A 21,043-nucleotide genomic window follows, 5' to 3' on the forward strand; every position below is an offset into this window, starting at 1 on the left:
AAGTTGTAGAGAAATCCTACTTGACTTAATGATAAGTGAATCGAACCCGTTTCCTCTCTTCTCAAGCTAATTTGGTGATTAGAGAAAGTCGACTACGGTAATTTGAAGCTCTTGGAAGTTCACCTGGTCGGGTTCTTGCGGCTCAAGTATTAGCCGATCAAGCTGAATCAAGGCCACTTTCTATCGAGGACCGAGGCACTTATGCCGGTTTTTCCACCGAGTAGACGCAGCTTTTTCTTGATTGAGAATAGTCAAATATCATTCATTTCGTTGAACCTTTCTTCTTTTGAAGATGTCGAAATTCGGACGAACGGGTCGGTCGTGGAACCGGTCATGGCCGCACTGGCTGGTGCTACTCTCGGTGGCGATTATGTACTACACCGCCTGGGCGCAGTCCCTCAAGATGCTTTCTGCGAAGAGTAACCCAATCGTGTTGGCACTCAGCAGGGGATTTTAGAGCGGCCCCGGCTCCATTCTTCTATTCGCCAGGTTCCATGAATTGGAATGTCGATTTTGAGTAACTAAAGGAGACATTCTCTAGTCTAGACTAATTCATCAAAATTGCACCCATTTTCCTCCAATAAGATTTCGCCCTTTCATCCTTCTAGCCAATAAGAACCGCTTAAAATCCCACTCTACAGCGACTATTCTGGACTTTCTGTAACAGCTTCTTACTACCTCCTCATCGATTTGGCCTGCACTGGTGTTATTTTTTGCTTTAGGTAAGAAAAACCAATCTTGAAGAAATTGGAGAAAGTGCTAGAAAACAAAAAGAAACGCGTGTAAAAATGCATGTCTGGTGTAGAACACAGCTTTGGCACATTCTGACATGCATAAGCACGTGAACTTAATGACGGTTATCAGAATTACCATTCATTTTGCTAACCACAACCAATAATAATTTCAACGAGTAGAAAGGGAGAGGATGAATGAAAATGACATTCTCGGGACCAAATTCTGACCCCCATGTTTCTTGTGCTTTTCTGAAAGCCCGTGATCTGGCGAGTCGAATGGTATAGGTAAGAGGTCTTAGTCATCGATAATGACGTCATAGGGCCACTGTGATTGGTTGAAACCGACCGGGACCCGTAACTTTTAAGTTTGTCTATAAAAATATATTGATTTTGGGCTCATTTTAAAGAGCAGCTCGAGATCTATTTGCGGAGCCTATGTAGGTCAAAAAGTTCCCAGGGAAAAAAATTCTAGAGCCACCTAACCACGTGGTGAAAAATTGAAAACCGGTTGGTTCACCGAGATTTTTAGATCCGCAAATAGATTTCGAGCTGCTCTTTTTAATGAGCCCAGAATCAGTATATTTTTATAAACAAACTTAAAAGTTACGGGTCCCGGTCGGTTTACCCCATATCCCTCTTCAATCACCCAGAATGACGTCATTATCTATGACTCAGACCCCAAAAAATACACCATTCGACTCCTTAGATCACGGGCTTTCTAATAAGCATGAGAAACTTGGGGGTTAGGATTTTGCCCCGAGAATGTGATTTTACTTCATCGTGACTCACCTCGAAAAAAGGTATTTACTGTAATTATCACTTTTCTCTCAGTGACACTGTAATTATTCTTTTTCTCATCACTTTCTCCTCCTTGAAGTTAATACTGATTGTTGTTTCTTATTGAATGAATGATTGATTTTAGTTACTGTCATTAATTACGTGATTAATTACTCTAGCGCGGCGTGAGCTACTAACTCCACAGCGTAGCGAGACGTCCTAAATTTTAACCCGCGCGTGTCGCGCTCTTCGATTTATCGACGTGGAAAATAGCGTCTCATAATTGGACGGGTTCGCGCGTCCCCACGCGCTCCGCCTTGCCGACGGACTGTTAAAATTTTTCTCTCTTTCTTTCCATCGACAGATCGACTTCTTTCTATAGCGAGAATTCAAGAGCAGTCAAGAATAAGCAGGAGAGAGTGTGAGACCATGAATACCGCGCTGTCGGTCAAATGGTATTGTCTGGAACATGCAGGAGAGGGTTAAAAATGCGACTCACGCAATTCATGTTGATCTGGGTTCAAAGACCTGCGTTGAAAACCTGAGTCAGGATTCAACTCACGTTTTCTACACAGGCTGAAGAATCCAGATGTTTAATTTGACCTTGAATTGACCCCAAAAACAGATCCTACCGGCCCGATTCCTTCCATCCGCTCAATCTACATTGACCGAGGCGAGTGTCTTGCCCAACCTATTGGCGCCACAATCAACAACGGTACTCGACCAGGCCAACTCGTTGCCAGCTCCGCCATGGGTTTGACCATCTTCGACTTGTTTCGCGAAATTATGTCGGAGAAAGATTTGAAGTATTTCCTCCTGAGTCACGGAATAACGGATCATTTTGATGGAAACTCGTTGGCGCTGCGTTCTATGCTCTTGTTGATGGATTTATCCGGCATTTTGCGGCTCGATTTGACGGAGAAAAATGCGGAAGAAGACGCAATCGAAGAGGTCGTAAATGAAGACGCACATGCGGTGCTGATGGAAGAAGACATCAAGCAGGAATTCATCTCTAATTCAGATGGCGAGGCGAGCAGCCACACCTTTGACTCGTCCGCAATCTCCGACGACATATCAAATGAAAACTTGCATTCCACGACGATAGGCAAGCGGTTAATGATCTTCGGAGCGCGCTAGTTTTTCTAGGAGCGAGTTTTCAAGTAGTAACCGCGCTATTTCGCAAATACGGAGTATTCCTGCCGATGATCTTCAAGGTTCCCGAAAGGTCAAACAAAACACCGCTTTTACATAGTACCGAGATGTACTGCGGTTACCTAAATTCAGTTCTCAGGACTAAGACTTCAATTCTTCAAAGTCCGGAAAACGACCTTTTTCTTCAGATTTTTTGGACAATTTAGACGCTTTATTGTAGAAAATTGCGAAATTCAGAGCGAGATAGAAGCAAGTATAGTAATAATATTTATCCCGAAACCGTAAATACAGGCAAGCTTTTCCGACAATGCAAAGCGTCACGATGCGGTTGCAATACTGTGTTCCCGACGATCAAGGATAAAAGAGACCATTATATCAAGAACGGTACGTTCCCTTGCAAGCGTTGTGATTATAAGGTACTGGGTTTCTATAAACACGGAGTAGCTGCTCCTGATTTTTGAGAGCGCGGCGAAATTAGATGTAATTTGGAGGAAAAAAGGGGACTTCCGTCCAAAGGTCATGTGGTTTTTTTTTCTCAAGTCTCAATATTCTAATGTGATATCATCGGTGACTATTACGGCGCCGCGGGTTTCTAGCGGCAAAATTTCTTCGGTAGACTTTTTCTTAGTCTGTCTCAACATCTGTAATTTGCCATTAACATGATTTCAAGGGGCGCGGCTTTCGACAAGAATAATTCTAGTGCAATAATCGCGTAATTTTTAACGAACTGGGTTAGATCCGAAACCCGAAATATTCACCTTGTAGCCTCTACTTACTCCCTGCTCTTGACGAATTGAGTCTGCTTGCTCTAACCCAAAATTATCGCATTCTCGTTAAAATAACCCAATTAGTCACTAGCACTTCGTATTGCCCTTCATTTTTCGACTTTTGCCTTTTCCAAAAATAGTGCATTCCTCCGAAATTAGAAATCCAAACTGAAAAGGCTTGGAGCGAGAAGAATCTTCGCGATCATCGCCAAACTGAGCACCGAGTCATCGTCGAAACTCCAACTCGCTATCCCTGTCGATTGAGCAAGACTGGCTGCTACGATGTCTTCCAAACCGCGCGAGATCGAAACGAGCACGAAGAAATGGTAAAACACTATCAATGCGAGCCCTGTGGCCTTCGTTTTCACAAGCTGACAGGACCGTGGATATATTTTGATTGAAAAAATGGTCGGATGCTTGTTGATATCTCCATCAGCACCATTAAAAAACGGTGTTGTGATAACAGATCGCTCCCGCGATCGTTCGTATTACGAAAGATTCGAAAATTTATAGAATTTGTGGTGATAATATACAGTAGATTTGCGGCCGAGAGAGGTTAATTCCTCGTGCGATTATTGAAAGCAACATATACAAGTCCGTCCTTTTCATTTTGAACTCAAATGAAACCGTTAATTAACATAATATTCTGCGTCGAGTTTCACCCTTATTTTTGGGATGAATTCCAATGGTTACTATAGTAAGAATTTGGCGATGTTATTGCTGAAAACCAAGAAGTCACTTGCGGCTCGAGTGAGAGAAGACTTAAGCCGCGCATAGCGCGGCTTCTCTGCCTTTTCTCGCTCAAAGCCGCAAGCGGCTTCTTGATTTTCAACAATAGCATCATCATATTCTTACTATAGTAACCATTGGAATTCGACCCAAAATTAGTCAGTCTGGAATCAGACTCGCAGTGTTTCAATGTTCATAAAATATCCGCGATACAGAAAGAAACGCACACCAGAAAAACGACGTTGACTGTAAATCCTACATCTGCCCATTTTGCGATAAAGTGTGGCCACTTGAACAGCGCGGCGACCGCCAAAAAATGAAAACGCACATGTTGAGCTGCGAGAATCCGCGGAATTTCGTGTGCGATGTCTGCGGACAAGGCTACAATACAAAGCGCCATTTAAAAGGTAGTGATTATGCCTGCCAAATATTCGTTCAGCGAGGGTAATCGCTTCGTTCGCTCGTCTTTCTCCAGCCTTGTCATTAACCTTCCCGGAATGCATGTTTGAATTCAACAAAATCCACAAATCTAATCACTTTTTCTTCCTTATTTTTCGAAAGAGCTCAAGTCCGCTTTTAGAAGCAAGGGTAGCTCTTGTTTCTAATTGCCACTTTTCTGCTTCAAACTTCTAATTTGATCGATGGCAAGCACTTGAACGGACCTACTCCTTGGAGGATTACGGTTGAGCACTAATTAAGCTATCTCCGGGTTTATCGGTTGATAAGGTACTCGCTTGTTACTGGCACTATGTGCTTCTTTATCATAATTATGAAAAACATAGGCGCGTAAGGATTTAACTTAAGTTGATTGAGATGGTAATTTTGGCGAAGCCGCTTCGCGGCTACGTTTTTGTACAAGCCGCAACGCGGCTTTTTATTGAAGCTCTTTCACAACCCTGACTCAGGTCTTTACACTGGTTTCTGTGTCGTAGAATTTCGTTTTGAAAGTTGGCTAAAGAAATCTAGAGCACCTGTCAGTCCACAGTGACGAAGCTCAACGACGTCGCGATAAGGCCCGCGCCTCGCGATTGGAACTTGGACAAGGGCTCGCATTCATTCCAATAGTAACTCCCTAATTTTCTAGCGCACATGCAACTTCACACTGAAGAGGGCCAAAAGCGCCGCGAAGAGACCCACGCCAAGCTTCTAGCACATGGGCAAGGGGCTCCGCATTCATTCTTTTTTTCGCCTCTCGGTTCCACTTATTTCTAGTGCTTGAGATATTCGCCAGCACCATCATCAAACAAATAGTCAAAATAGCGACCAAATAGATCCTTGTCAAAATGTAGGTCAACCCTTTTCTTTCCCAAAGCTGGTCAAGGGTCGAATTTGTCAATGGAATCAATCAGTAGAAGAATTCAGAGTGAATTCCAGCGCTGAATTCTTCCATTTCTTCTCTCCCATTTTTCGAAAATAAAAATGAATGCGCAAAAAGTGAACTTCGGCGGAAAAATCCAAGACGATTTCCCTGCACGATGTGCGATAGAAATTATACTACGAATCAAAAGGTAAGTGCCGGATTGAATAGTTTCTATATCGCTTTTTTCTCTCTCTCATTTTTTTATCGAAACACAATCAGCGGTCGACATATTTTCACGTGTTTGGCGGTCAAGTAGCGCGCGTATTCTAAATGTCGACTAACGTGCACGTGGTTCTTGAGCTGGAGACTGTTTTTATCGCTGGTTCATTTTTTGGGTTAGACACAAGTCTTGCCCAAATCCATTTTTTACATTAGAATCTAAATTTTAAGCGAAAAAAGATTCATTCTCATTCAATTTTAAAGCGATTTAAAAGCCACGTGACATAACATACGTGACCTCAATTGACCTCTCGTGACCCCAGATGACCTCAAGTCCTTTTTTAGCTTCGATTTCACATGACGAGCGCCCACGGCATCGGAGAGAAGCTGGAATGCCCACTCTGTCCACGAAAACTGATGACACCGAACAACCTCTCCGGCCATTTGAAAACCGTCCATGGTCGCGAAAAAGTCACGAACAAATGCTTCCTCTGCCACACGGAACATCCCACCAAAGTAAAGGCCATCGCGTGCGAAGTGGCGCACAGAAAGGAAAGGTTCGACCAAATGTCAAAGCTATCATTTCGCTGAAAACGCACCCCCGCGTTCTTATTTACTGATAACGCGCGAAATAACATGCGATAAGGGGCCTGTTCTTCAAGTTACGCAACATTGTTATCGTAATTTTATACAGTTATAACACAAAATTTACAGTGAGATTAAATTCTTTTCATCATTTTTTGAGAAAGCAAGAGTCGACAAGTTAAGGGTTCCTCGGGGTTAATGAATTTTAAGTGAACATATTGACACCCTTATTTTCTGGGCTCGTCAAACAGTGTAGAAAACCTGAGTCAGGTTCGGAAGAGCTTTCTTCAGAAGCTGGCTCAGATTTTCGAAACAGGTTGATGAGCCCAGAAAATAAGGGTGTCAGTACGTTAACTCAAAATTCATTCACCCCGAAGAACCGTAAACTTGTCGGTAATTACTTTAATTATTGAGTTTCTATGTCAATTTTAATTGATTTAGCAGCGTTTTCAATTCATCGCGTCTAAGTGTCAATGAAATTGAAGCTGCTGTTATGATGATAACTTTGAGTAATCAGCGACCTTTTGATGATATTCAATTCAATATCGAGTTCGCCAGAACATGACGTGGCGAATTCTAAAAAAATAACGATGGTTGAACCAGTTTCAGGCGCACGCAGATGGAAATGTCGAAGGTTTTCTTGACCCAAACGACTTTTCGTATCCGGCAATCAACCCCGAAACCGGCGAAATCGAAAATGTTCAAGTCAGTGGCAGCGAACTCGGCGAAAATTCAGCGCTCTACTAGCTGAAAATTAAATTATTACGTTCTACTGCACCTTTCTTTTTCAACTTGTACAGTTTTTATTATATTTTCGCCGAAGTGAGGAGAAAAATGGCCGCCGCTCGAACGTAATTTAATGAGTTCGTGAAAATATACGCCCACAGCTCGGTGGGTATTGCGACGACTCATTGGATTTGACAGTCGGATGATCGGATGTGAGATAATTTCGCCGATTCCGACTGTTGATCAAACAGATTAAATAATTTAAAATTCTACGATCATCATCATCTTTCTTTAGTCTATGCACAAGATGTTCTCGTATAAGGTCCAAGAATGTCATTAAAATTTCGAAAATTCGATATCTATTCAGTAATAAAAATTGAGTTAAAGAAACCAATAGGGTTTAAGAATTTAGTGTGCTGATTATTAAATTCTTTATAGGCGGAACTCGAAAATTTACGACTGTATCTTTACTATAACAAACGCTGTATCTATTGAAAACTCATTATATGGAGAATCTGTGAACCACAAAAGCCCTGGTTAAAGTCGGCAATCTTCGGAAAGCCCTGTCGATTCTGAAACGCCCTTCATTTTTGGAAAACACCACTGAGTTTCCAATAGATACAGCGTTTGTTATTAGTAAAGATACAGTCGTAAATTTTCAAGAACGCAAGTTTCGCCCATAATGAATTTGATAATCAACGCACTTAATTCTTTAACCGGATTTGTTTCTTTAACTCGATTTCTATTACTGAATAGATATCGAATTAGCGACATCGATTCAAATTCTCCTCATGACGCCCCGCTGCCGCAATTCGCCAAGACAATAAATAAACATCAACCTTTACATTTGTTATTTTGTCTCGCCATATTTCTTGAAATCGAATCTCCTAATAAATATGTTTTACATCTCCCAACACGCAACCACCAAAAATGAAACAAATTTAGCTTTATCTGGAACAACTCGTCATGTTACGATCCATATTGGAGCATTTTGCCGATCCTGATTCTCGGACATCAGCTGTCGGAGAAATCAGCACTTGTTGGACGAGATTATGTCATTGCCACGGTTGTTCTTCTTTGGGGAGTCAGACTGACTTACAACTGGATGCGGAGCTTCAGAGCCTGGTCTCATCAAGGTAAGGCATTGGTATGTCTATGCTTTCGATCTAGGCTCGGTAACCTGTGTTGAAAACCTGAGTCAGGGTCGCAAAATAGTACCAATAATCATTACAATTGTAATACATTTGTATTTTACCCTTAGCGAAGCCGCTTCGTGGCTTCTTTTTTGAAAAAGCCGCGTTGCGGCTTTTCGTTAAAGATCTTTCAAATCCTGACTCAGGTTTTGACATGCTGCCGAGCTCAGCTTTCGATTTTTTGGAGTTATTTCCGCTGAAAAATCGAGGTTTTTTTTCGTCGATTGTTATTTTTGAGCATTTTTATTGGTCAGAGAATCGAAAGATTTGACCATGGAAAATTTACAATCACATATTTTTGGCATTCTTGGCAATGCCAAAAACATGAAATATGGAATGTTTTTAAAGGTCTTTTTGAGTAGACAGTCTGTAACTTCAAGGCTTCTAATTTGGTTAGACAGACCGGTGAGTCTAGCTTCGTACAGCCAGAAGGGAAGTCTTAAAATTCCGGCACCAGCCACAACCTCCCGTTTGGCTTAAAAAAGACCTGAGGAAAGGGAGCTGAACATGCCACGGAATGAATTTTTGAGTTCATGTTGAATATCGTTGGTAGTTTTATTTAGCGATTATCTAAATCGCTCAACCCACAGTACAAGGATGTTCTTGTACCGGGAAAAGCAGGAGTTAGTTATCAGCGACGGTATAAAACGTGGAATAGGAGCAGGACAAGATAACCGTTTATCTTGTTATTTCGTAATTGGCATACAGACATTCGAAGGCTCTGAATTTCGTAAGGCGGCAATTTGGAACGTTTCTCGCTTTTTACAGTATTTTTCTGTAGAAAGTCGTACGGGGACGGGAAGGCTTTTTTCGCAGGCGTTATCTGCTAGTAGCTTTTCCAGCGCAAGCAAAACAAATGGGTACTTAAGGTCGTTATCACGGGATCAGTATTCAGCGTCCTGGGTAGCTAGTACGCTGATAACCGTCGGCTTAGATGCGGCTCGATGCAGCGACAAAGGGGATAAACCAAAAAATCATGTTTCAAAGGAGCTATTGTAAGAAATGTCCTCCTCTCACAATATTCAGCGAATTATATCTCCTCGAATAATAATATCCAGACACTTCAAGGAGAGTCTTGTGCTTTTCGAGGGTAGCTTTCAACGGAAAAAACATGTTGATTTTTTTTTCTCACGAAATTGAGGTTGTAATCTGAATTTAATTCAGGGTCAAATCAGGTGAAGAAACTCGCTATTTTCGATGTAATGTAGTGGTAGATTCGCGGCACCTGAAATGTGCCAACTGCAGATTAGAAAAAAATAAGTTTCACTTTTCTCCGAAGTGAAGGTTCTAGTGGACCAATCAAGGGATGGTAGATAGTCTGCCGATGAGACGCTCTTTTATTATATACGATAAGAAAGCGAGCCCTTGTCGCGCATTAACTGAGTGGTGCTTAATTGAGAAGGAAATATTATGTAACACGTCGTTCGTTGGAAACGATGCTCGATCATGAACGCATTTGTTTTTCTCATTAATTAATCAGCAATGAATTAGTTGCGTTAAGCAGGTGCTGCGGCAGTTTTGTGGAAAAACGGTTTTTCCAAGAACCAAATATTTTTCGACAAAGCAAAGGGCCTTTTTCAATGGATTGAATTTCCATCTCATGTGAGTTTTGATTATTAAGAGACTCTGATTTGCGGATGTAACTCTCGGTATAAATATTTTGACATTTTAATGTAAATAAATAATATATAATAATAAACAATATTAAGACAAATTGAGTGAATGAAGTAGCTGGAAAGTGATTTGAATATGTTTTTTTTGGTTGTTTTCTCATAATATTCATTTTTCTAATGGTACGTATTTGAGCTTTTATTTACAGTTGTTGTACCTGAAATCCGGAACGAATCTAGTTTAATTTTAGCTATAATAATCAGAAAGCAAGATTTGCCTTCTAAGATTGTCGACAAGACAGTCTTGACAATGTCGATGGCAACTGTCGATTTCCGCAAATCGTAATTACGATATGTCGAGTCTTCATTGTCTAGTCGACAATCTTAGAAGGTACCTTGATTATTATAGCTGTAATCAAACTAAATTCGTTCCGGATTTCAGATACGACAATTGCAAATGAAAGCTCAAGTACGTATCATTCTCTGGTATTACTATTATTATTAACATCGACTCAAGATAATTAACTTTTTCCTGCCCGAATCCACGAATTTGCGTGTTTGAATTACAAGAATTCAAAACTCCACATATAAAAAAATTAGTACTCTCAAAATATTAGCGGTTCAAATTCATTACCAACGAAAATATTTAGATTGGCGATACACTTATCTACGCGATTCAAACATTGGGTGGATGTCTCCTGTTTTCGGATTGGTTACGTACTGGGTTGTATTCAGTGGTCTTGCCTTTCATATTTATCCGACCTTGAGCGTATTTGGCGGTCTGCTACCCGGAATCTATGCAATCGAAGACGGTCAGACGGCGCTCAACGTACTTGATATTGTAGGAAACGGATAACTTAATTTGCGGATCAGAAATTCGAAAATCCAGCTTACTCTCTTCTACATGTCATCAGATCATCATTCTAACTCTCAAGTAGGATTGATGCTAGGAGGATTAATGATTATCGACGTAGACAGGGCTGAAAAATGAACTTTCGGCTACTAAAAGCTGAGCTCGGCAAACTGTGCAGAAAACCTGAGTCAGGGTCTGAAAGATCTTTAATGAAAAGCTTGCAAAGCCGCTTTGCGGCTTCATATTTTCATTAAAGATCTCTCAGACCCTGACTCAGGATTTCTACAGAGGTTGCCGATCTCAGAATAAAAGTCCTTTTTTATTTCAATAATTGAAATAAAGAGGTTTTCCAGTGGCCAAAGCTTATTTTTGGCGCATTATTATAAGGCTCAATTCTGAAACTACTCATTTTTGTAGGTCAACTTGAGAGCTAATTATGTTCTCAATAAAACTTGTAACTTGTATTTCTGCGGAGCGAAATTATTGATTTGACAAGGCCCGCGAAACCACGTTTTCGGAGTGCCAGCAAGAGCATGGGTATCTTGATAAATGATAATTGAAAATCGAGGTGATCCGTCAGCGTTATCCGATTTCAGGTGCTTCGATTTCCATTGCCGGTGTGGTGGTGCAGGGCGCCGCGGATAATCAACTTTATGATTTTCGAAAAAGCATCAATTTCAAGGAAGAGTTAATTAAGCTTCTATGACGGCCTCAAGGTCATGTTCCGCCTCATTTTTAAAACAACTGAATCTGGTGATTAACATTTCCTAAAATTTCGGTCGAGCCACGTTTTTTTTTCATCGTACAAATCCTCCTTGATGGATACAGAAACTATGTATCACATCACTCCTTATGCTATAATTGCCAAACAACGAATTGATTGGCTTACAAACGCAACGATTTTTTCATGCGTTTCGCAACTTTGGAAGGTGTAACTTATTTTGATGTTAAATAAGAATACGATTTAGTGACGTCAATGATCTTATCTGAAGCAGCAAAATTATAAAAAAACACACCTTTTCAATTTTTCAGTTTTCAGTATAAAAGTAAATAGCGAACCGGTTGTATATGATCATATTTTGGAAAACTGACGTCAGTTATTCAGGTGCTTGGCTTATTTCCTGCTTCCAAAAGTTGGCAGTTTATTTGAATGGCAATAAATTGACAGCAGTTGTAAGCTCTACTTTTAGGATAACATGTAAGTTGCCTTCCTGCCGCGTTTTTAAATTGCTTCCGTCTATATCGAGAATAGAAGGTAACTACACGTAACTTGGCATCATGGCAGTTACAGTGTACTACCTGGAAAAAAAAGTTTGACCTAGTTCGGTCCTAAAAAGATAAGTTTTCGATTTCGAAAGCTGATTTTCTTCAATGGTGCTATCTAAGTACAATTAACAAGAAATCGCCAGTAAGGTTAATTACAAGTTGTCAAATGTAAAGAATATTGACACTCAAATAAGCCGGCGAGCATATTTTTTATGTGAGCCAAAACAACTTGCATATTATCGAGCTCTAATATTATTGTCAATAATTTTTATTGAACCCCAATTATGTTAGCTGAATTATACTGAAAACATGACTTCCTTGAGGCATTTGATCGTATTATGTTAAAGTTACAGCTTCATTTTTATTTAATCAAATGATCGTCACGTGGTCGGTTTTAGAAAATTGCGGCGCTAGAAAGAACTAACTTCTAACGACTCTTTTTGTAATTATCCAAATTGTGCTCTGCTATTTACTTCCGCCCATTTAACTTGCAACTAACTCGTGTTAGCCCGGCAGTATTTTGAAAACTGGTTTGTGGGGACGAGTGCGCCACCCCAACTACCTCGGAGAAATGCTCTTTTGGATCGGTTTAGCTGTAATTGGCTTTGCTGGCACCAACAATGCGTATCTATTCGCTGGAGCCGCGCAGATGATCATTTTGTCTACGAGTTCAAAATTGAGGCAGTGCAAAAATCGACAGTTATGTCACTAGAATCGATTCCGAGAAGCCTCGTTTTCTTGAAGAAGTTAATTTAGATAGTGAAAGTGGCCCTCTTTTGAACTCGACTTCAGATTACATGCTATTCAGCCCCGGCAATGGATAAAAAGATGCTTGACTCACGCGGAAAATCATATAAAGTTTACGCTGCCAAAACACCGTCCTTCATCCCTCGAATTTTCTAGCCACCTTTGGCCTTTCAATTTTACGATCCTGATGTGCTTCTGATTGATTCTTCAAAAACATGTTCTTGCTTTAGCGAATTTCTCAATTCTAATTCTGCTGTTCTGAAATTCCGATTCCAAGGGGCGGAAATCAGCCCCTCGTTTGCCCGTGCCAAGGTATAAGAAAATATTTAGAAATTGAATTGAAAATGAAGTCGAGTTTTGGCGACACGGCGTCTCTAGTGGAGACGAGCTCCGCCGTCCACAATCCTGACTCGTTATGCCGAAGGTAATCCCATTTGAAAATCAAATTCAAGAAAAGAAAATAGTTTTTTCAAACGCATGCGCGTTTTTTTCCTGAAAATGATGGAAACGCTCGGTTTTAGAAAAAAAAATTATAAAAATTTCCACCAATCAGAAAGTCGAATTTTCAAATTGAGCCAATAAGACTGCTCTATTCCTAATTTTCTATATTTGACAAATTTATGCAAATTAGGAATAGAGGATTCTTATTGGCTCAATTTACAAATTCGGCTTTCTGATTGGTCAAAAATTTTTTATATTTTTTTTTCTAAAAACAAGCGTTGCCATCATTTTGCTTCAGTAAATTACGTTAACGCTTCTTCCTGGAGTTATAACATCTAAGCAGTAGTTACCCCCTTTAATTTATTATTCGCCCAAATAGTAGCTACAAATATCCCGAACAAAGCATCAGTTGTTCTCAGCTTACACCGACGTACTCAGAAAAATGCACCGTTTCAGATATTTTCGTATTTATTTATATTAAGAACCGCAAACGGGCATTTTCATCCCGAAGTAGTATTTGTGAAGAATGTGTATTTGCAACGCAAATAGCGAATTACAACGCTTATTTGGGTGATAGCAAGAAGCGAGTTATTATTTCGTCCTAAATGCTTTCCGTAGTACTTTGTTGGGAATAGCTAAATATGGAGAAATTTAACAAAAAAATACTGGACCTAATATTGAATTTGAAAGCAAAACAAAATAAACGTTTTTTATTTGGTAATCAAAAGGATTACATTGGGTTACTTCCTGGTAGTTTAGAGATCAGTTAGGGCCGGAAACTCAAATTATTCGTTTGATTTTCCTACGGTTCTAAAACGATGACACCCTTATTTTAATTTGCAGATGATAAAATAACGGTCTCATTTCTATAGCTTGAACTTTCTTTACAGAATCCCACCCTTACAGTGGGTTGCGCAGTAGGTTGCCCCTTTGCAATTGCAGCTTTGGTTGCCCCTTTGCCCGCGCTTTTTCTATTGTTCCTTTCTTGACTCGCTCAAAGTGATTGCAGGATTGGTTGCCCCTTCACCCGCACTTTAGGGGGCAACTACCTGCGCAACCCACTGTACTTCAATTAATAGGGGTTGGTAAAAAAGGGTGCCACTCTTAAAATAATACCCGTATTTACACCTGTTTATTGAAATAAGGGTGTCATTACGTTAAGTAAGTAAGCTCAAGCTAACGAAGTGGCACCCTTTTTTATCATCTGTAAGTTAAAATAAGGGTGTCATCGTTTTAGATACATAAAATGGTTTTAGAACATCCGTTTCAGTAAGGATAAATTTCTAATTCATTTTTATAAAAACGAATCAACATTATTTTGGCCGGAAATGTCCTCAACCTTTTTCTATTGCCGTAAACATGCCTCGTTCATTTGTTCAAATTCAATCTCAACGTCATTTTTTTCAAGAATTCAAGAACTGCATTTTAGCTCTCAATACCGTTCCTGCTTATTCCGCAGCGGTTCCGATTTTCTTTCCAATCCGAATCTCAGCTCGCCGAAAAAGCGCTCAACAACTTCTTCAACGCTGGAGATCTTGCAAGACGCCGCCGACTCGATCACGTGCGCGACCGATGCGACAACATGTAATACAGAAGGTAGGAGGGCCCTTTAAAGCTTTGGTGCAGCTTAGGTCCGCCGCTGCTTATTTTGGTAGTCAATTTTATCACCCGCATTCTAATGTGGCTCTACATCGTTTCTTTCTTTACAACTTTTGTCGTAATGGCAAGTTTTTTTTTAAGAAAAATACCTTATGAATTCTTTCATAATTGAAATCAACTGAAAAGCTTGATTTGGGAAAGTCCGTAATGAGAAAAAATAATACCCATGTCGAGAACTAACTAACAATGATAAGAGACTCTCATTACTTGCTCTTTGGCGTCCTGTGTACGGTACTGGCTTATCAGTCCGAAACACGACTTACACTTGAGCCACTCACTTCAACATGATCAATATCGGAGATATTTGAACCCGTAAACATGCCTCTTGCGGTGGAAAGTCGAGTTATCCAGAGCTACTAATTGATTTCTGGAAGTGAGGTCACTTCTCCTTTTCTAACGTATCTACTTTGTAACACTTCCACTTGAATTTAATTCTCCTCGGACGCCCTTAACTTTTTTTGATAATCACTAATCAAGGCTGGGTTTGAAATGTGTAGAAGACCTGAGTCAGGGTCCTTTTGGAGGCAACATAAACAGCTCTTTCGAGACCCTGACTCAGGTTTCTCAGTCTTTTTCAGTCTTTTTTAACCAACGGCGAAGCCGCTCTGCGGCTTCGATTTTTAAAAAGCCGCTGCGCGGCTTTCCATTATAGCTTTCCGAACCTCACTCTCAGAGAGAGGGTAGACCCCAGTATTCAAAAACGTTATCTTCGATTCCATGAAAATCACCGTGCGGGTAGACTCAATTCGAATGTATAAAATTGTCCGTGTTCAGAGCTGATAAGCCCGGAGTTTCGCCCAAAATCGTCGCGATCGCGGTTCGACAAGAATCCTGTGCCGTCGGGCTTAACGCCTATCAAGCAAAATGATAATGACACGGTTCACTTATCCATTTTCGGACTAGCTGAAGTCCAGACTCTCCTTGTTTCTTGAAATAAAAGAAGTTCGCATTAGAAAATCCGGTTCAAGGAGTGTTTGGACTCTCTAAAGTGGAGCTTTTAGTAAGTAACCGTTCTCAAGCTTTTGAATTATGGCTAGTCAAGAAGCTCAAAAAGGAGGAAGATGCGAAACAAGCTAAAAAGAAGGCTCGGTTCTTAAAATTCACGTTTTAAAGAGCACTAAAGTAGCCGTAGCCAATTTGCCATTTTACAATAACTAATAAGTGAACTTAGAAAAGAGTTCGTTGAAAAATTCCGGTTTTTAATTAACATAGTAATGAGAACCCTAGAAAAAGTTAGAAGCTGAGCAGCGAGAGCGAGAAGCTAAAGAGGTTTGTAAATAAAGAAGCTTGGCTTGGCAAGAACCTGTGTAGAAACCCTGAGTAAGGATTTTAAAGGGCTTATTATAAGATTGAACTACCTATTTGGGCGAAGAAGCTTTGCGGCTTCGTTCTTATATAAGCCGCTACGCGGCATTTTATTTAAGTCGTTTCAAATCCTGACTCAGGGTTTTTACTCAGGTTGCCAAGCTCGAATCCGAAAGAAAGGGGATTATTAGACAGTTTTCTTTATGAAAAATTTTTGAATATGAATTACTATGGTCTAAAAATCCGCTTTATTTTGGTCTTTGCCCGGTAGTGGGAGACTTCACCAGTTTCGAGCGTTGCTGAAATCCGCAGCTCGTGTTGTGCCAACCAGGCTTTTTATTTATTTTTAAGAAGATAAAGCGAAATTCGGAGGGCTATCAAAACTGGCTCAAGCAAAAGGAGGAACACGAGAGACGCCTGAGGGTAAGAACTTGTGCGAGGGTTGTGGGGCGCAAGAACTTGAAATTATTGCGAAATAGAATCGAACATCCTCGAGATCATTCTATATTCGCGATTGAGCGCTGGGCTCGGCTAAGAAACCTGTGTGAAAACCTGAGTCAGCTTCTGAAGAGCGGCTTGGCCAGTATTTAGACAAGATTGAAACTGACTCAGGCTTTTACACAGGTTTCCGAGCCCAAAGAGTAATGGCTTGGTTTTGCAAATTTCTAATGTAACTCAGAATGACATGTTTTCTTTTTAGGAAGAAAAAGAACGCAGGGATGAGTTAAGAAGCAAAAGAGCTGAAAAGGAGCGACAGAAGAAAGCTGAAGAAAAGGTCAGAAAAGTGAGGACTTACACTTTCTTTTTGTCTAAACAAAAACGTGGCTGAGAGAACCAAGGGTCTTGATTCTTGAGCTGAAAGACAGTAGATTTCGTAATTGCTTGTGTATATTTTAGGGAATAATATTGATTATAATTTATAATTGGCCAATATGAACACGCCCGTTAGATAACGACTATCAATTAATCATAATAACTATCAATAAGAATATTTCACAAACAAGCAAGACAATTGCTAGTTGAATTGGACGCTAGAATCTTAAATCAAAAAACGACTAAGCCGGAAGCAATTAGATAAAATCTGGGTCAGCTCGGCAAGCTTGTAAAAGACCAACGCCATGATCAGAAGGACGCAATTTTAATTGCAAATTTCGCGCCTGTTCAAAATTTCAAATTTTCGCCGATTCAATATTTCCAATTTTTTTTTCAGCCAACGTTTGAAAAATTCAAAATTTGCATTTTTCTTCTGGCGAATTCTAAAAACAGCTTCTTTAGGAAAAGGCGGAGGAAAAGTTTCAAGAGTGGCGAAAGGCCAAGGACGAAGCGGAGAAAAAAGCCAAACAAGCTGCCAAGGAGAAGCGGATTTTGGAGCAGAAAGAGGCGGGGAAAAAACGAGAGGTAGGGTTCAGATGCAAACCAGCGTGGTCACGGCAACCTGTGTTGAAAACCTGAGTCAGGTTCTGAAAGAGCTAAATGATAAGCCCCTAGCGGCTTTTTTCAGCCGCTTCGCCAGAATTTTTATGGAAGATTTTAGTGCTAATATTTAGCTCTTTGAAAACCTGACTCAGGTTTTCAACACAGGTTGGCGAGGCTAGAATCTTTGCAGAGGGCGAAGAGAGCGTAATTGCTTCTTTGAACCGGAGCTGACGGTGTTTGGGAACAGCTCCAACTCATCGTTTGATTATCAAATTCATTCTCGAGTAGTTAATACGAGAGGCACTAGGGTCAAAGTGGCTTTCCAAAGTCACCAGTGGAAGCGAATCGCGGGAATTGCCACTTGACACGTTTCAAGCTCGCTAGATTTCAAATTGAAAAGCAACAGCGAACTGGATTAACTTATAAGCGTAAAAATCAAAGTCTGAGAATCTGAATCTTTCAGATTCAGGCTATTTTTGGTACTCCTCGAATAATAACGAAATAAAAACAGTCTGTAATAAATCTTGTGCTTCAAGTTTGTTTGTAGGAAAACGAAAAGAAATTCAAGGAATGGCTCAAAAAGGTCAATGAAACTAATCCAAAGGAGAGTGAAGACGTGTTTACAAACAAACCGTGGGTGCCGCCAATTCCGAAGAGCATTCCGACCAAGAGAAAGCAGAACCGACCGCAGAGCGCGAGACCTGCTGGCCGTCCTCGATCAGGTAAACAGAACAGCAACAATAATCCAGCTCATTTCATTTTCAGCGATTCAATCCAAGCCGCTGATTATTACTCGTCAATCTACTTGCTTCGTCAACTGGTCCTGACTCTGTCCAAATCCACCTCCTCTACAATAACACGTTCTTGACTGTAACTCTTTTTGATCTTCGGAATCTCCTCAACCTTTTTTTCGCATTCAAACTTTCTTTTAAAAAATTTTTTTTTCTATTTCAACAATTTTATTTTTTAAAAAAGAATAAACGACATTTTTTACAAAAAAAAAAATGATGCATCTTCGAATAAGAAAGCTCTATTTTCTTATTTACAGATGCTTGTTTTTGATTTTTTCATTAAAAAATGATAAACTTCGGTGATTCCGAGGTCTAAACGCTCAGTTTTGAAGTGAGTGGTTTACAGTTTTTTATTACCGTAGAATCTACGGCGTAGATTTACCAGACGACCTTCATTTCTAACCTTGGCTGGGCTCGGCAGTCTGCGTAGAAAACCTGAGTCAGGGTCCTGAAAGAACTAATTTCATCACAGCGCTAACAGGACCCTGACTCAGGTTTTCTACACAGGTTGCCGAGCCCAGCCGAGGTGTGAAATGAAGGTCGTCTGGTAAATCCACGGTAATAAAAAACTGCAAACCACTCATTTCAAAACTGGGCGTGTAGAATAATCGATTTCACCCCTTCCTCACGAGCTCCGTGCGATTCCGGCAATTATCCCCTGCACAGTGCGTGTCTACCCTCTCCCAAAAGAGTCTGCTACGTGTCCACAAGCGTACATCGAAGCTCAACTCAAATTTTCACTGTTAGGTTTGTCTTGTACAACGCACAAGCGATAACAGCAAAAGAATGATCTTATCGCAGTTCGTATTTTTGCGAAAGAGCTCTGTTTTCTAGCGATAAAAATTTCGCTACGTCGCCGGGTTTTGATAGTTGCGAGATAAAGTAAATGCCGCTGAGTATTCGGAATTCCTGACATTTGTCTCTTTCGATGAGAAAATTTTGCGACGGAGAAGAAATAGCTTCGCGGCTCTCTTTGTCGCCCAGCTTTTCAATTTCTCGCGAATTGTAAGGCGAAGACTTCGAATTCATACAGAAGTACTCTACCTTGCTGCAGTAGCAATTGGACGGAGACTTCAAGGAAAAGAGGCGTGTGCTGATTTTATCCTATTCTTTCAAGCCGCAATTGTGGCACGTCGAAATTAATTGAACCCGCAAAACTTGGTGGCATTTTTAAGAAAAAAAACCGTTTCTTAAATTTTGTTCATTTTTATTAATCTCTTACAGCAAACAGAGAGAGCTGTATGGATTCAAACGGGGTTTTTCTCAATTGATAATTGCCTTCTTTCAATTGGTCTTCTCGAGAAGGCAGATCGCATAAGCCCTTAAAAATTCAACCCATTGTTCAATTTTAGGTCACTGTTACTATACCTGCTTCCGTGAACCCGACCGGTATGAACATTGCCGTTATAAAAATATGCTCCTTGAAGTCGATTGGGATTATTTGGGCACCAAGGAATTCCGATTTCTTCGCTTAAATCGTCCTTTGGCATGTCCGCTGTTAGATATCCACTTAGAATCAACTCCTTCATTGACGTCTTTTTCGATGTAAGTTTCCACTTTTTGCCCTCCAATTGATCTATTTTGTCGGTTTTCCATAGGCCGTATTCGTCCAAAAACGACGAATTTAACTAAAAAAATTGAGTCCTTTCAATAACCAGTCTCTTACCTTGAGCAATTTGCAGTTGATAGTTTTATTAATTTGAATCAGAATTTTTTCATCTTCAAAAACTTGAGTTTCGCAGATAAATTCAAATGTTGAAAATTTTGCCACATCGTCATCAACATGATTGTTCAAGCAATCTCTTGGCAAGCTCTCATTTGCAAATTGCTTACAGTCTCGGCAGACGTAGACAAAGTCTTTTCTTTCTTTTGCAGCTTCAAGTTCGTTTTCGATTTTGCGGCGGATATCCTTGTTCATGTCGATAATCTGGTAATCAGAAGTGTACTCCGCGTAGATCCAGTATTTGTATCTCGATTGGCGGATGAATTCGGGAATGGGCGAGATCATACTTGTCGTTCTTCTCAGAAGAGAGCTGTTTCGATAGGCACAGAAACCCTTTGCCTCTTCATAAGCTTAGTAGAATTTTAGATTAGTTTCCTATTATTAATCTGACTTAATCTTGTACTAGACATCACTGCTGGCCACCTAGTTCCATCAACATAAGCGTTTATCTCCGCGGACGAATTTAGATTTGCATAGAAGTTATCGTACAACTTCTCCTGATTCTCAGTAAAAGAGAAAATCGGTTTAAAACCCGGGTTCTTTGAATTTGGGTTCGTAAAGTTCGAATCTTCCTCGGGCTCGGGCTCGCGCACTTGTTCTTTTGTAGGCCAGAACTTGATGACCAGAATCACGGAACAGCCAATTATGGCAGCACTAAAAATTCAAACTCAAGATCAAGCAAGAATAACTACCCGGCTATGATTGCTAAAAAATCAAAATCATTCTCTTCATTTCCATTTTTCTACTTTTTCAAATGAAAAGAATCGAAAATCCTTACAAGATCATAACTTTTTGTATCTACTCACCCGATAAAAAACATATGTTTCGTATATGACTGAGTGCGTTCTCAATACCAGGTATCAGATAGTGACTATCAGATAGTCTACCTGACATAGCCTCCTTCATGCAGGGGTAATTAATTATGAATAAGTTCTTTTATATATTATATTATATTATTCAATATTATATTATATTATATTATATTATATTAAAAAGTTCTTGAACTTAATTATATATCACAAATTATGATTCATAACGTATTAATTTGTA

At 40.1% G+C, this 21,043-nt stretch overlaps 3 protein-coding genes across 5 annotated transcripts; all 3 read left to right on the forward strand.

Moving 5' to 3' along the window:
* Positions 1–263: 263 nt before the first annotated feature.
* LOC145704640 (uncharacterized) lies at positions 264–12,959 on the forward strand. The gene is made up of 6 exons (XM_081782111.1): positions 264–441; positions 639–722; positions 7,935–8,125; positions 10,443–10,635; positions 11,240–11,325; positions 12,418–12,959. The coding sequence occupies exons 1-6, from the start codon at positions 293–295 to the stop codon at positions 12,621–12,623; spliced, it is 909 nt and encodes a 302-aa protein (XP_081638237.1). The 5' UTR covers positions 264–292; the 3' UTR covers positions 12,624–12,959.
* LOC145705024 (uncharacterized) lies at positions 1,941–6,276 on the forward strand. The gene is made up of 8 exons (XM_081782473.1): positions 1,941–1,992; positions 2,137–2,616; positions 2,955–3,079; positions 3,607–3,812; positions 4,379–4,566; positions 5,244–5,316; positions 5,595–5,667; positions 6,024–6,276. Exons 1-8 carry the CDS (start codon positions 1,941–1,943, stop codon positions 6,267–6,269), a joined length of 1,443 nt encoding a protein of 480 aa, XP_081638599.1. The 3' UTR covers positions 6,270–6,276.
* A 10-nt stretch (positions 12,960–12,969) lies between the features above and the next one.
* On the forward strand, positions 12,970–18,471 carry LOC145704639 (uncharacterized). 3 transcript variants are annotated; one of them, XM_081782108.1, is made up of 10 exons: positions 12,970–13,082; positions 14,529–14,695; positions 15,533–15,630; positions 15,777–15,842; positions 15,992–16,027; positions 16,415–16,486; positions 16,764–16,847; positions 17,339–17,461; positions 18,027–18,201; positions 18,245–18,471. In XM_081782108.1, the coding sequence occupies exons 1-10, from the start codon at positions 13,003–13,005 to the stop codon at positions 18,304–18,306; spliced, it is 963 nt and encodes a 320-aa protein (XP_081638234.1). In that variant the 5' UTR covers positions 12,970–13,002; the 3' UTR covers positions 18,307–18,471. The 3 variants fall into 3 exon arrangements, with proteins under 3 accessions (XP_081638234.1, XP_081638236.1, XP_081638235.1); XM_081782110.1 differs by having other exon boundaries at positions 16,764–16,838; XM_081782109.1 differs by having other exon boundaries at positions 16,418–16,486.
* Positions 18,472–21,043: the final 2,572 nt, after the last annotated feature.

Source organism: Oikopleura dioica, chromosome PAR (assembly GCF_907165135.1).
Source record: "Oikopleura dioica chromosome PAR, OKI2018_I68_1.0, whole genome shotgun sequence".
NCBI lineage: Eukaryota > Metazoa > Chordata > Appendicularia > Copelata > Oikopleuridae > Oikopleura > Oikopleura dioica.

Bases quoted from the DNA above. Each gene is read 5' to 3' on its own strand.
- LOC145705024 (XM_081782473.1), top strand. From the start codon at position 1,941: ATGAATACCGCGCTGTCGGTCAAATGGTATTGTCTGGAACATGCAGGA. The intron at 3,813-4,378 runs GTGGATATATTT...CGATACAGAAAG, and splicing joins TTTCACAAGCTGACAGGACC to AAACGCACACCAGAAAAACG. The intron at 5,668-6,023 runs GTAAGTGCCGGA...GTCCTTTTTTAG, and splicing joins ATTATACTACGAATCAAAAG to CTTCGATTTCACATGACGAG.
- LOC145704639 (XM_081782108.1), top strand. From the start codon at position 13,003: ATGAAGTCGAGTTTTGGCGACACGGCGTCTCTAGTGGAGACGAGCTCC. The intron at 16,487-16,763 runs GTAAGAACTTGT...TTTTCTTTTTAG, and splicing joins AACACGAGAGACGCCTGAGG to GAAGAAAAAGAACGCAGGGA. The intron at 18,202-18,244 runs GTAAACAGAACA...TTTCATTTTCAG, and splicing joins TGCTGGCCGTCCTCGATCAG to CGATTCAATCCAAGCCGCTG.
- LOC145704640 (XM_081782111.1), top strand. From the start codon at position 293: ATGTCGAAATTCGGACGAACGGGTCGGTCGTGGAACCGGTCATGGCCG. The intron at 442-638 runs CAGCAGGGGATT...AATCCCACTCTA, and splicing joins AACCCAATCGTGTTGGCACT to CAGCGACTATTCTGGACTTT. The intron at 723-7,934 runs GTAAGAAAAACC...AAACAAATTTAG, and splicing joins GGTGTTATTTTTTGCTTTAG to CTTTATCTGGAACAACTCGT.